The sequence below is a fragment of the Cuculus canorus genome, chromosome 1 (genome assembly GCF_017976375.1).
Source record: "Cuculus canorus isolate bCucCan1 chromosome 1, bCucCan1.pri, whole genome shotgun sequence".
NCBI lineage: Eukaryota > Metazoa > Chordata > Aves > Cuculiformes > Cuculidae > Cuculus > Cuculus canorus.
In genome coordinates, this window is record NC_071401.1 from 70,516,355 (window position 1) to 70,531,138 (window position 14,784).

The following is a 14,784-nucleotide window of genomic DNA, read 5'->3' on the forward strand; positions in this document are numbered from 1 at the left end:
TTCTTTTTCTTTCCAGAACAGTATTATGAATATATTTGAACTACAGTGTTACTAGTAGCTGTGAGCCAACCAGTCAGATTGTACTTGGACTGAGAAGAAATCACAGCCTCAGAAATTTTGAGACACAGTCTCTAAGTTTCATTAGCTCTGCACAAAAACAAGTAACTCTTGTGTGTTTCCCAGTGCTCCTCTGCATTCTTGGGGGTCTGTCCAACTCTAATGATTTAGAATTGTAGCAATTCTGAAGGGGGCTGATTGATGAGAAGCTCAACGTGAGCCAGCAATGTGCGCTCACAGCCCAGAAGGCAAACCGTATCCTGGGCTGCATCAAAAGAAGCGTGGCCAGCAGGGCGAGGGAGGGGATTCTCCCTCTCTGCTTTGCTCTTGTGAGACCCCACCTGGAGCATCATGTTCAGTTTTGGAAACTCCAAGAAGAGTATGGAACTGTTGGAACAGGTCCATAGGAGGGCCATTAAGATGATCAGAGCAATGGAGCACCTCTGCTAGGAGGATAGGCTGAGAGAGTTTGGGTTGTTCAGCTTGAGAAGTGAAGACTCCATGGAGACCTTATAGTGGCCTTCAAGTACCTGAAGGGGCATAGAGGAAAGTTGGGGAGGGAATTATTACAAAGGCAGGTAGTGATAGGACAAGGGGGAACGGCTTAAAATCAGAAGGGGGAAGGTTTAGATTAGACATTAGGAAGAAATTCTCCACAATGAGGGTGGTGAGACACTGGCACAGGTTGCCCAGGGAAGTTGTGGCTGCTCCATCCCTGGAGGTGTTCAAGGCCAGGTTGGATGGGGCCTTGAGCAGCCTGGTCTGGTTGGAGGTGTCCCTGCCTATGGCAGAGGGGTGGAATTGGATGGTCTTTAAGGTCCCTTCCAATCCAAATCATTCTATGATTCTAAGATTCTAAAATAAACTTAAAGGTTTCTCAAAGACTTGAAGCAAGTATCCTTTATGCTTTCTTGAGGGACATGGGGGAAAGACGCCAAGAGAGAAAGAAAAACATTAATAAAACTAAGTAGGAACAAGAGATACAGCCACTTGGTATCTTACACCAGAGCTATGGCTACATAGTAAGGATAAAACACGGAAAAGAGACCGCATCATTCTAGGAGGTACATGACTAATCCCAATATATCATTCAGATAAATATTAGAGATACCTACTCTCAAAACAAAAGGCTATAAGAAACTTCTACAGTTCAGCATCATCTGCTATTCTTCAAACTTTTTCAATGTGTGTGCTTCTTTTTTTTTGGCATCCAGCAGGTTGGTTTCCTCTTCCTCCTCCTCCAAGACACAGAAACATCTCTTTGAAGGACTGAAGCTCTTTGAATATCAGTGCTAAACCCAGGCACATTTTTACTTTCCTTCAGATACTGCTGGATACAGGCTTTGGCATAATCCAAGATATCAGTTCTTTTCATTTTTAATCAGTGTTGATGATCTCACAGCAATTTATCCATTTTAATCAACACAGCTTGTAAGCAGTCAAAGTAGATTAAGCAGATGAAAGCCTGCTGGCTTACCAAAGCTTTGCAACAGTGATTGCTAAGGACAACACGAACCCCAAAGTATTTTAGGGATCAAATAATTTTATATCAGTGTTTTTGTGATAGCTACCAGGAAGGAGTTCATAGTGAGCACTTTATAAACTACCCTAAATGATTCTATGAGAAGAATCACCATAATTTATTTAAGAAAATAAGGAGAAATTTGAAAGAAACCACTTTGGTCAATGAGCCCGCTGCCTTGCTACTGCAGGAAGCAGAACAGACAGACAATCTCATTCATAAACTTTCTGAGCTTCATCTCAAGAGTAATAAAGCACCACAATCCTCCTCCCCTGCTCATAGAGAAATTATCCCTCTGCACCTCCCTGTCTAATTGGTATAAACCCTTTCAACTTCCAGCCTTCTCAAATTTGCCTATCCTGTCTACCAGATCAAAGGGTAGCTCTACACCTCCTCTCTCAGCGAATGCTAGAACTAACTCACCCTTCTTGAACATTAATGTCAAGACAGAGAGAACACGGGGCTATAAACTGAAGTGTGAGGAAATGGCAGATGAAACAGCATGAAATAGCAACAGATATCTACCAATCCATTGCTATCACCTTTCCTCTTGGCAGAAAGACTAGTTCGGGTTGGTTTTCTTTTCCAGGTTGGGGAAGATAAGGTGCTTGTTGTCAAATTTTATGGGAGTATTTGACTACAGTCACCCCTACTTTGCATTAGCCTATATTTGGGTTTTTGTAGCAGAAACTAGGTATTTTCACTATCGTACCGCTATTCAGGTTTGCTCCAGCAGTGCCTGAAATGGCTGAATTTTTTTCTGAGCAGTGACTATTATAGAGTATACACAACACAAGAAGATACAGCTGCTCTCTTGTGAAAAGAAAGCAGTACGAGAGAGACACGGGCTCAAGAAAGGAAGGCAGGAAGACTGAAAAATAAAAAGCTGGTCTTTTGGTTCATTCTGTGATAACTCTGTATCCTCAGAAGAAATATGTCATACTGCATTTGGAAAAGTGCTACAGACATGAATTTTTAGCAGAAAATACAGATTTGGATAATGTGTTGAGAGGAGATGGAGCTACAAACCTGACTACTCAGGAACCTTCTATCATTTGTGACAAGAAAGCACAGAAAAGCCTCAATCCAAATAAATGTTTAGGCTGTCTCACACTTGCCTCTCTGCTAGCCCTAAATACAAAACATGCCATCAGCTTAGAATTACTAAAAAAAATAAGGAACACTACAGATAGTGGAAAAGGAACAAAGAACAAACGCCTGGAACTTGCCTTTGTGTCAAGCTGTAAAGGTAGGCCTCTGTGAACCTCATAAGGTTCAACAAGGTCAAGTGCAAGGTCCTACGCATGGGTTGGGGCAACCTGTGGTCTCGATACAGGATGGGGGCTGACATGACTGAGAGCAGCCCTGCAGAGAAGGACTTGCGGGTGCTGGTCGATGAAAAGCTCGACATGAGCCAGCAATGTATGCTCACAGCCCAGAAGGCAAACCATATCCTGGGCGGCACCAAAAGAAGCGTAGCCAGCAGGGCGAGGGAGGGGATTCTCCCCCTCTGCTCTGCTCTTGTGAGACCCCACCTGGAGTATCATGTTCAGTTCTGGAACCCCCAACATAAGAAGGATATGGAACTGTTGGAACGGGTCCAGAGGAGGGCCACACAAAGATGACCAGAGGGATGGAGCACATCAGCTAGGAGGACAGGCTGAGAGAGTTGGGGTTGTTCAGCCTGGAGAAGAGAAGGCTCCAGGGAGACCTTATAGTGGCCTCCAAGTACCTGATGGGGGCTACAGGAAAGCTGGGAAGGGACTTCTTAAAAGGGCACGTAGTGATAGGATGAGGGGGAATGGCTTTAAATCAGAAGGGGGAAGATTTAGATTAGACATTAGGAAGAAATTCTTCACAGCGAGAGTGGCAAGATACTGGAACACGTTGCCCAGGGAAGCTGTGGCTGCCCCATCCCTGGAAGTGTTCAAGTTCAGGCTGGATGAGAGCCTTGAGCAGCCTGGTCTAGTGGGACAAGTCCCAGCCCATTATGGGGTAGTTGGAAGTAATTGATCTTTAAGGTCCCTTCCAACCCAAACCATTATATGATCCTACAATTTGAATCCTCTAGCCAACTTCAGTCCTCCTAACTCCACAAAGATATGAGTGGGGGGAAAAAAAATACAAACAGGCACAAGCATGACAAAGACTCCTGGTATGGAAAGACCTTTGGCTTGGAAAAACATGCAACCGAAGGCCAACATGAGAGCGCTGAAAAGACAACAAGTGGGAAATGGCTGTTCACTCCGCATAAGAACTTGCAGGCAACAGCTTGAGAGCAAACCAAAAGAGATACTATTTCATGCAACCCACAGCTTCACTGCAGACTCCTCAACTACAGCACACCATGAATGCCAAACACAGCTTTAAGAAAAGGACTGGACAAAGCAATAGGCAAAAAAACCCCATGTAAATGGCCAGTAATGAATTAATATGTCACTGTTTTTGCTCTACAGAAACACCTGATCATTGATAAAGACTGGCACATTTCCTGGGGAAAAAAAAAATCACCAGAAGCCTTCCTTGTTTTCATACTTGGCCTCTGCATGGCTGCTCCCAGTCTCAGGACACTGGACTAGAGAGGGCTCAGACCTCACCTGCAGTTCATATGCTCATGCCATTATCCAAAAGTTTGTTCCCTTTTTTCCTGATCATCAACAAGCAGATTAAAAACACCCCTGGATTTCACTGCTAATGACCATCTGCACAGGTTCTCTCACTGATCTCCCCATTCATTCTCCACAAACTGTGGGGCCCAAGTCTGGATACAGCTGAGCAGCTGGCCAGCACTAACGAGACTAAATTTCAGAAAATTGGCAACTGCAATTATTAAATTGCTAAATCTTTTAATACAGCCTCAGTGTTTAATCTCAGTACATTATCAGACATAACAAAAATCCCCAAGTCCCAAACAATTAAATATGCAACATGTTTCAATGCTTCTCTGTGAACAGCCTCAGCCTTTGAACCAAACCTGCAGGGTTTCTAAACACTTGACCTCTCTAAACAAATGTTTGAAATCATCACGTTCAAGTATTCCTGGAAAAAGAGCTTCGAAAGGTGCTGGGTACAAGTGAATCTGACCATAACACTAACATTAAAGGAAGGACCTGTATACCTAGGCTGTGGTCTAACTAGTAAAAGGCATATTTCCTGGGAGCTCTACATCCAAGCAGTATCTCTGCTTTCGTCATACTTATTTGTCTTTCTCCCAGCCTTTCGTTGTTAATTTTCTCCCCTTGTTTACATGTAGCTTTCACGCAAGTCATTACTTATCAAGAGTAAAGAATTAAACTAGCAGCTCCCACAGAACTCCTCCACTGTATTTGCACACAATAACCTGCACACTTGAATACAGACAGCTCATTAATTTAAGGTTCATGCTAACGGCAAGGCACCAATAGACATAATGAATGCACTTAAGAACTATAAAAGGTCTAGAAACTCCCCTTTGCCTAACGGGCACCGTATAGCATGGGCACATATTAATTCTCTTCACACTGCTGTTTTTGACTGAAACCAAAGGAAGTCTGTGATGAAACTGGACACATGATACACACATGCTGACTAAGAGCTGGGTCCCTTTATCATCTTTTCAACTACCCTGAATTAATTACCCAACAAGCTTGAGGATCAGTCTAACTCAATTCATGCGTACAGTTTTTAAACAGATAAGCAACAGTCCTACAGGATGCTGCTAGCGTCCTTTGGCATTCGCTGTTTGTTTCCCAAGTACTGGAGGCTGCAATATGGCAGTCTTTATAGCCAGAATGAACGCAGACTGAATTGTTACAAGAACTAGTGAATGCCTTTCATTAAAACTGACATATGAAGGATTAGCATTTCATCAAGATTTTCTTTTTTTTTTTTTCATAAAATCACTAGGTTGGAAAAGACCCCTTAGATCATCGAGTCCAATCATTCCTATCTGCCACTAATCCATGTCCCTGAGCACCTCATCTACCCATCTTTTAAATACTTCCAGGGATGGTGACACAACCGCCTCCCTGGGCAGCCTCTGCCAGTGCCCAATGACCCTCTCTGTGAAAAATTTCTTCCCAATATCCGTCTGAACCTCCCCTGGTGCAGCTTGAGGCCATTCCCCCTTGTCCTGTCCCCTGTCATTTGGGAGACCAGCACCCTCCTCTCTGCAATGTCCTTTCAGGCAGTTGTAGAAAGCAATAAGGTCTACCCTCAGCCTCCTCTTCTCAAGGCTAAATAACCCCAGTTCCCTCTCCAGCCCCCTCAACAGCTTCGTTGCTCTTCTCTGGACATGCTCCAGAGCCTCAACATCCTTCTTGTAGGGAGGGACCCAGAATGAAACACAGTATTCAAGGTGCGGCCTCACCAGTGCCGAGTACAGAGGGCAGAATAACCTCCCTGGACCTGCTGGTCACACCGTTTCTGATACAAGCCAAGATGCCGTTGGCCTTCTTGGCCACCTGGGCACACTGCTGGCTCATGTTCAGTCGGCTGTCAATCAACACCCAGAGGTCCTTCTCCTCCAGGCAGCTTTCTAGCCACTTCCCCTAGTCTGTAGCACTGCATAGGTTTGTTCTTTTAATAATACGCTTATGTGACTATTAATGCATCACTCTGAAAATTCCAATATTGATCCCCAGATATATCAACTGCACAGGAGCTTCCTCAGAAATATATTCAACTCTCCTGTGCAGACAGTTTTATGCAACAGAAGTTTCCTGACTAAAACTTAACCACAAAAAAACACACTTGCACAGAAAGAATCTTGAATCTAAAACATAACATAACCATCACAGAAGATGTCAGACAGGGAAAGCTTCCCAAGGAGACAGTGAAAGAAGAGAACAGGCTTCAATCTCTTCCTACAGCTCAATATTCAGTATCATTTTACTGTTGCTTAACAGTTTTAACCAAACCCTGAGTAAAGGCTAAAAGCAACACAAATCCTAAAAACAGCACATAAGCAGGAAGCCCAGAAATGCGAAGTCCCAAGCACTGTGACTTTCACTCATTCAAACTTTAGATCCCACCTTTGTCTTTCCATTATTCACTCTCTAGAGGCTGCAACTATAGTTGTAGTGAACCCGTCCATTCTCCAGTAAACAATCCTTTTCTTCACATTAACATAGAATCAGGAATATAAATTTATTTCGTTGTCGCACAGCTGAGAATCCAGTTTACCAAAATATCTCCCTGATACGCACTTTGCAGTATTTTTAGACACACTTTATTTTTCAACATATGATAGCTAAGCCATTAAAATGTCAGAATTTGGATGCTGCAGTTACATTTTACTTATTGTGGACAAATAACAGGCTTTCACACATTTCACAGTACTTAGTAAAATGACTCATGCTGCTTCATTTCAAGTAAAGTATTAGGAGTGGAAAACACACTAAATGAATAGAGAAGGACTTGTCAGCACTCGGGAGGAAAGAAATTGCAGGAAGGTTGTAGAAGAATTGCTGCAAACAAAAGGCTGCCATGCTAACCTGTTGGTGGATCCATTGTAGCAGTAGTTTGGAAGGAAATCATAATTGAGTTCCCAAAAGACATGAAGAGTGATTCTTCCATATGGGGCAGACACATTGTGATTGGCTTCTCTGAACATGGCATCAAAGCTGTCCAAGGTCATATATCTACTCAGAAGCTTGTGAGTCATTTTGTTTATCTCTATTAAGCCATCCAGCTCCTACAAAACACAACAGAAAAGAAAGTGGGCAGTGTGTTTAATAAAGTGAAGAAACTCAACAAAGCACATAAATAACCTTGGCCAAATAGAAGACTATAAAGAAGTCAAAATGAACAGCTGACTTCTCCCCTAAGCCCTAATGATAAGGGCTGAAAAGAATCAGTGTTCTTGGAACTGTTTGTAGCTATCTCCCACCAAGGCCTTCTGAAAGTTTAAGGGTATTCATTAAAATCCATCCACACTGCAGACTGGTCTCAAACACTGATCTGCGCCAACTTTTTTTCCATTGAGGAAAAGTTAAAACTTCAATATTTAAATGAGGTCAAACACAGGCCAAGAAGCATCTTCTGGATTTCCTGCTTTACAAGGTATCACAAAGTAATTTTTGCTCTATAGGGCAACTGGTGAACTAACTTTAATAGCAGTACTGGTAGGAATAATTTACATTTACCATAAAGCCTTCTGAAGATTTAGTCCATGGAAGAATGTGCTAAGATGCAATGAAAGACCTGCCTAGATATTTTAAAACATTGTGAAGGTATCCAGAAAATCACTGGCTGCAGACTACACAACTACAGATGAGCGTTGCCTTTCATAATGTTTCCCCTCTTGACAACAAATTTACATTATGGTTTCTGGCACTTTCATAAAGTATATTAAATGTAAAAGTAAATGTAAAAGTAAATCCATCTCTGACGTCAGACACTGAAAACACCAAACACGAGCACACTCTTTCACTCCAAAAAAACCCAAGCATTGATTTTAAAGAATGTTGCGCAAATGACCTAGTGAATGAACGTTCAGAAGCCTTGTTTGGCTGTGCATCAAACTACTGGTCATCTTCCCACACAGTGCTGTCAGATTTAATTGCTCCATGCTTCAGAGGATTTTCAGAACTGTGAGTAACAGTTACTTTAAGGAAAAGGAACCACTACGATTGTTATTACAGTATTAAGTCTAATTCAAGGGGAAAAAAGATGCTCAGTCTTTCAAAAATTATCTGCATTTAATTTACTTAGCTTGAAACACAGCAGAAATTACTGATGAGTTAAGCTATTAGTATCAGTTTCTCACTAAGGAAATCAAATAGTTTTCAGCAGAAATTTTTTTGCATAAAACAAAAGAAGCGGGAAAAAAAATAGGAGCTCGGTGCAGGGATGACACCTTAGCCCTTCCACCTTCTAACTCAAGAAAGAGTGAGAACCTGTGACCAAAAAAACCACATCATTAACCATTTCTGTCCACTTAGCCACTAAGAAAATCCTGCACATAATAAAGAAAAACTACATTCCAATAATTGAAAGGCTAGAACATCCAAGTGCAGAAAAGTCAAGAGGCTCTATGGTCTCGGTATTTGATTTATCTTCAGTAAAGAATGACATTAAATCAAGATATTAACTGCTTCACAAAATACCACTGGTAAAAAACTTATTGTGAAAAGCCCAATGGTAAATTTTCTCACATAACTTTTTATTTTTTATTCACTCCAGCAGAACTCAATGCGTTTGATACTTTTCTTGTTGACTGCATATTTACTTGTCAAATTAATGCCATCCGGAAATAGACTTAGGCTTTTTAACATTTTAATCATGAAAATAACTCAAAAAGACAACTCAATATTGCACAGATGCTCTTCTTCCACAGGCACAAGTCAGATCTCGTTCCTCCACGAAACAATTATTTTTGTCATGCTACAAAACCAAGCTGCCTCGGTAAATAAAGTCATTTTGACTCTACCAAGCACAAAGATGTCTTGTTTTGGTCTGCAATATACCTATAAGCATAGACAAGCAGTGACCATTTACAAAAACTTAAATCCCAAGAATTGGGTTGCAGCAGGTTTATTTTTTTCTAAGCAAAGGAAGAACAAGATTCTCAGTCTCAATAGGACTGGGACCTGCACAGTCCCCTATATGGCAGCATGCTCCAGAAATGCAGGCTAAGGCATGGGAAGAAAAAAATTGTAGCACATCAGAATTAATTAAGTCCACAATATACTATAATGGCAACAGAGGATTTGCTAGTTTAATTTATGATGTAGCTGGAGGTGACTAAAAGAATGCCTTTTGCAACACTAAACTGCCTCTCATTAAGAGGTTTTGTCAATCTAGACTTAGTAACAGACAAACTTCAACCACAGTATTGTATGACTTCACACTTACAGAAAATATACCATAAAACACAAGAAAGAAAAGTTTTGTTATTTGTAGAATCATACAATGTCCTCAATTCAAAGCAACTCACAAAGATCATCAAGTCCAACTGCTGTCCCTGCATGTGACAACCCCAAAATTCACACCACATGTCTAAGGGCGTTGTCCAAATCCTTCTGGAATATAGCCAGGCTTGGTGACACGACTACTGCCCTGGGGAGCCTGTTCCAGTGCTCCACCACCCTCTAAGCGAAGAATCTTTTCCTAATATCCAAACTAAAGCTCCCCAGCACATCTTCCTGTCATTGCCTTGGGTGCTATCATTGGTTGCCAGAGAGAAGAGATCAACGCCTGCTCCTCCTGTTAGTCATTCAGCCTCCTTTTTCAGCAGTGACTGGACAACTTTTTGTTTCTGCCATTAAAAAACAAAGATTTATAATGGGGGGGAAAGACTAGATGTTTACCATTCTCAATGCAAATAAAAGAAATAAAAATTAAATTAAATTAAACCAAAACAAAAGTAGCATCTAGATCCCAATTGCTGTGTTAGGGCTCTGACAAAACTGCAACACAACACTCACCACAATAGAAGTCAAATCCTCACTTTCAAATCGACCAATTGCCAGTTCCATTGACCTGTACATGGCTGCTGAAATTCGCTGAGTGATCAGTCGGTTCAGGTCTATTGATCTACCAAGAAGCTAAAGAAATAAAAATGCTATGAAGCTTTGAACGGAAAGTCAAATTACAAAACAAGCTGTACAAGGACTTTGAAACTCTGCAGATTAACAAACTCACACAGTGAACTTGTATTCCAATCACACAAAAAACAAAGCAGATGGATAAAATTTATAAATTCATGAACAAATGAGGTTAAAATGTTCGTCCCAATTCCCACAAAAAGAAGTAAAATCACATGTTGCATTTACATTTAAGTATTGATATCAGTATTCTATGCTTCCATGACATTGTGCTGACAACATATTGAAAATGGTGAAAGACATTACTAGGAAGACAACATCACCACATGTGACATTCCTACTTGGCTTGTGTTTGCTTAACTGCAACAGACATTTGCATTAAAACAGATTCTTAATATTATTTTCTTAATTTACTCCTTCATATGACAAAAAAGCTGCTCTGAAATGTCACTTATGCCACTTAGATGACAGAACGCAAAGCACAGAAAGAGTTTTACACACCTACATAAATCAACAGCATTGGAAAAGCGCCAAGCAACTCAAAAACAACAGAAAATTAGTTAACTCACTTGGACATGTCTTTGTTTCAGCAGTGTCTCATAGCGGTTGGACTGTAGCAGCTGAATGGTTGCCCCCTGATTCTTGCATTCTGAACGTAATCGTTTATCCAGAAGCAGGCTATTAAGAAAGGAAGAAAATGCTTGGAGTATATTAGACAGCAAAGCAGAGAAGAAAAGCATGAATAAGAGTGCTTACTACTGGAATAGCTACCTGCCAGCCATCGCCTTGTAGTACGCAAATATTTGGTCCGCCAGCTTGTAGACAAATTGGTCAAAACAAAGGTTTACCTTGGGGGGGGAAGAAAAAGTGCATTTAAGAAGACTTACAATTAAAAGAGGGGGGGCTTAGATAAGACCTCCCACTGTTTATCAGACATAATTTAAGAAGTACGACATCCGAATTTCCCAATAAAAAAGATGATGACATTCAGTCTTCAGCATTGACTTAAGGCATTTTGCAGAGGTCTAGAGTTCTTCTCACAACGTATTACCCAAACAGTTACCCATCATCTGTTTTTAATTCTCAGTTTCTTATAAGAAAGTATCCCATAATAACTCTAAGCTTGTAGCATAATTTTCACATTCAGGCACAGACAATTTTTCTCCAGTAGGTAAGGTTACTTTACCTCTGCCTCAATCTCATCGTAGAGGAACTGCTTCTTAAATTTAGTAAGTGCATAATGAGCACTGTCATTATAAAGGTCCAAAGAATACAGAACATACCTGAATGAAAAAGAATAAAGAAAACAGTTACATGTCTTTCGAAATTATGATTCTTTAGGATGGTGCAGTCAAGATGAAGCTAGTCAATATTGTAATCTACATGCAGTTCATGCAAACAGGGTTTTTGCTTGAGTTTATATATAAAGCCACACTTTCTCTTTTAAGAAAGTCTTTTATTAGTTCAAGAATTTGCATAGGAAAGTTTGCAGTCTGAAACTTGTTTTCTAGATGTAGTTTTCCATCAAAATGGAACTATGCTTTTACCACTGTACATTATGTTTGATATCTTTGAGGAGTAAGGAGAACTCACTCAGGGAACAACATATAAGGCTGGTGCGATGACACATGAAAGGCTTCTTATTTCAATTATTCACTTCAAAAGGAAAACTGAGAGTTTGGAAATTGGCAAATGTAAGAGGAAAACTGTATGAAGATTCAGAATACCTTCTCAGACTGCTTGTTAAAACCATTTAAAGCAGTAACATTATAATACGGAGTGACAATCATTAAGAATAACCATTCAGCTGAAGAGCACAAGTAGGTCTTACTCCATCATTGATGCCTCTTTGGTCTCCAAAATATGGTCTGTCAGAATCCAAGGCATGGACATCTCAATAGGAAACTGTATTCTTCTGCCCATTGTTAGCTCTAAGAAGAATTCCCTGAACCACAGCTGGGACAGATCACAGCATTGCTGCAGGGTTTCTTTCAGAATAAATAAGGAAGAATTACACTTCTTATAGAAACATATTACGAACAATACAGCTGTGATTCTGATGATGCAATGTGAAACAAAAAAAAGCAGCCATGACTCATTAGAGCTACCCATAGGCCAAATACGTAAACCAATTCAAAACAGAGCCCACGACTTTTTCAAAGAGTTTGGAACTCCATGTTGACCCCCAAAGAGGTGTTTTATTACAGGAATAAGTGTGGAAGTGGACCGGACTACCAGTCAAACATAAAAACGACATACATCAGTAAAGGGGGATTTCTAGTTTAATTTCTCAGGTGGGAGCTGAGAAAGCTGTACACTGAACTTGGGATGCAGCAGGTGAAGGAGATAAAATTGTACCAAATCCACCAGTACATCTTTCCCTCCAGAGGACTGAATCGCTCCACATTTTCCTCTGGATTAGATGGGCAGGAAATGACAGACACATGAAGGGGGGATTAAAACAAAAAGTTTCTAAGGCCACTGTCAAGGGCATGGAGGTGTGCTTCCCACCTCTCCAGAAAACACTCAGCACAAGCTTTCTTTTGCATAAGGCTTGAGAATTAAAACAGGAATTAACTTTTTACGTTAAGATCTCCTAAAGACCTTTTGAAATACTGTTCCCCAGAAGCATTATGACTGACAGTAACAGGCTCCCCCTTCTTTGAGGGTAAAGGAGTCCAGTAGCAAAACAAAAATGAAAGACAACACAGTATGGTGATGACAAAGACTAAATACATTCAATGTCAGTAGGTGAATACTTTAGGACAGCATGTTTCCGATTACAGTTAACTGAATAGTAAGAGTAGTGAAATGACATCAAATTTACCACAACAGAGAAGTTGTTTCCTCTGTACTTAAGACAAAAACAAAAAATCCCAAAAAACCCAAAACACAAAAACTACTTCCTTTTTAAAATTTCAATGTGTATTAGCTTATCTGTCCCTTGATTATATAAATATGTACATAAAAAAAATAAAAGGGAGGTAACAATATGAAATTTGACGCATTATAAATGAATGTATAACAAGTCAAAATAAAAATCCCACCACAATACTGAATACCAGGTCTCCGAAAAAGTTTGTACAGACCAAGGCTTTTGATAAATAAACCAAAGGTAAGTTGGCTTAGGCAATCGGAAACATTTTCCAGGTCGTGTTAGAGGTGTTAGGACATGCTAAGCTGGACACTGATCATCTACATATCTTACCACTGAAATTTATCAAATGAGTGTAGAAGAAAGACTCGCGATGGAATTTTTCTATGTCCAATATGGTGGGCCCCTCAAGGCTACTTCTCAAGGTTTTCTTGGAACCACTTTTGTCAGCAATGAGGGACTCTAACATAGTTCTCACCATGTAAAGCTGTATCATTAAAGGAAACAATTGTGGTGGAAGGGGGAGGGAAAAAGGAAAATACACACGGCACATTAGTCGAGCAACACTGAGAATTACTATCAGTAAGCGACCGCTCCCCTTCAAATTGAAAACTGGCACTGTGTGGGTAAAAGCCTTTCAGGCAAGAGGAACAGATGCAACGCTAGCCTACGCACCAGCACAAATGCCTACCCATGCCAAAGGGACCTCCACTGACACTTAGCAGCAGACCATTTGCAGTGGAACAGTTCACATCACTACAAAAAGAAAAAGTAATAAGTAATGTCTTACCACCAAAGTTTAAAAGAGGCGGATAGATGTAGGACTGCCTCAGAAACTTGTGTGTCACATGCAATAGCTTTTCCAGTCCCAGAGCCTTGAGCTGCTTCAACAGCTCAGCAGAGTTTAAGGACTCTGTCATAGTGCGAACCATGTAGAGCTAAAAACCAACAGACAGAGGCAGGCAGGGGAGAGAGAATCCGTTAATAAAAACACATGGGTAAATAAGGAACGGGAAACAGAAGCAGAGAAAACTTGTTAGTCTGTTAAAAATGAAGAGCAGCACAGTAAGCATGCAGAGAGGACACACAGAAAGGTTTCTTGGTTCAGAATAATCACTGCAATCTGGTGCTCCCTCAAGCAAAGCGAAAAGTTCCCATTCCTTTCAGAGGACCCTTAGAGAGCCACTAGCTTCTCAAATGATTTTGCAAAGATTTCCAAGTACTACCAAGTCACACGTAGCCATTTTAGAACTCCATGAAACGGAGAAAAAACTATCAAAAAAATCAATATATTTGACCTCCCTTCCTCCTGTCAGCCAAGACAGACAGGTGTGCCAGTCCAAGAGAAAAAAAAGCAGACAGAACCGTGTACTCAAGACAGCCCGTTGCAGCCAGTGAAACAAAGCCCTTAAACCTACCAAGCACAGCAGAAGCACAATGGCAATGATATTTAATTTTTTCCCCCAGAAAATAGAAATCAAAATATTTTTTTCCAATTCCCAAAGTAAAATCTTCATTAAACGCATCTTACCACTCCTTAAGCTACTTTTTATTACCCAAGATTATTATCCATACATGCTCTCTTCCCCACAGATTTCAGGTATTAAAAGATTGGTGCTCGGTACCTCATTTTCTCAGATGAGCTATGAATACCAGACCATATACTCTCCAAACAAATCCACAAAGAAATTAAAAAAGAGAATTATATGGAGATTACAAGAATGAGCATCTAGGTATGGGATTTCTACAACTGCCACAAAAAACGCTCCTGAAATACCTTTTGTTTTAGCAGCAGATTAAAG

General features: G+C 40.6%; 1 protein-coding gene across 4 annotated transcripts in view; it reads right to left on the bottom strand.

Moving 5' to 3' along the window:
* CYFIP1 (cytoplasmic FMR1 interacting protein 1) overlaps window positions 1-14,784 on the bottom strand; it is a 93,515-nt gene that overhangs the window by 33,833 nt on the left and 44,898 nt on the right. For 3 of the 4 annotated variants that reach the window (XM_054055712.1, XM_054055717.1, XM_054055707.1), the window contains exons 16-22: window positions 13,316-13,469; window positions 11,939-12,095; window positions 11,294-11,390; window positions 10,879-10,955; window positions 10,677-10,785; window positions 9,988-10,107; window positions 7,054-7,253 (exon numbers count right to left, since the gene is read on the bottom strand). In XM_054055712.1, coding sequence (XP_053911687.1) covers window positions 7,054-7,253; window positions 9,988-10,107; window positions 10,677-10,785; window positions 10,879-10,955; window positions 11,294-11,390; window positions 11,939-12,095; window positions 13,316-13,469 — 914 coding nt within the window. Of the gene's footprint in view, window positions 1-7,053; window positions 7,254-9,987; window positions 10,108-10,676; window positions 10,786-10,878; window positions 10,956-11,293; window positions 11,391-11,938; window positions 12,096-13,315; window positions 13,470-13,772; window positions 13,921-14,784 lie in introns of all 4 variants that reach the window. The other variant, XM_054055725.1, reaches the window with a different exon arrangement.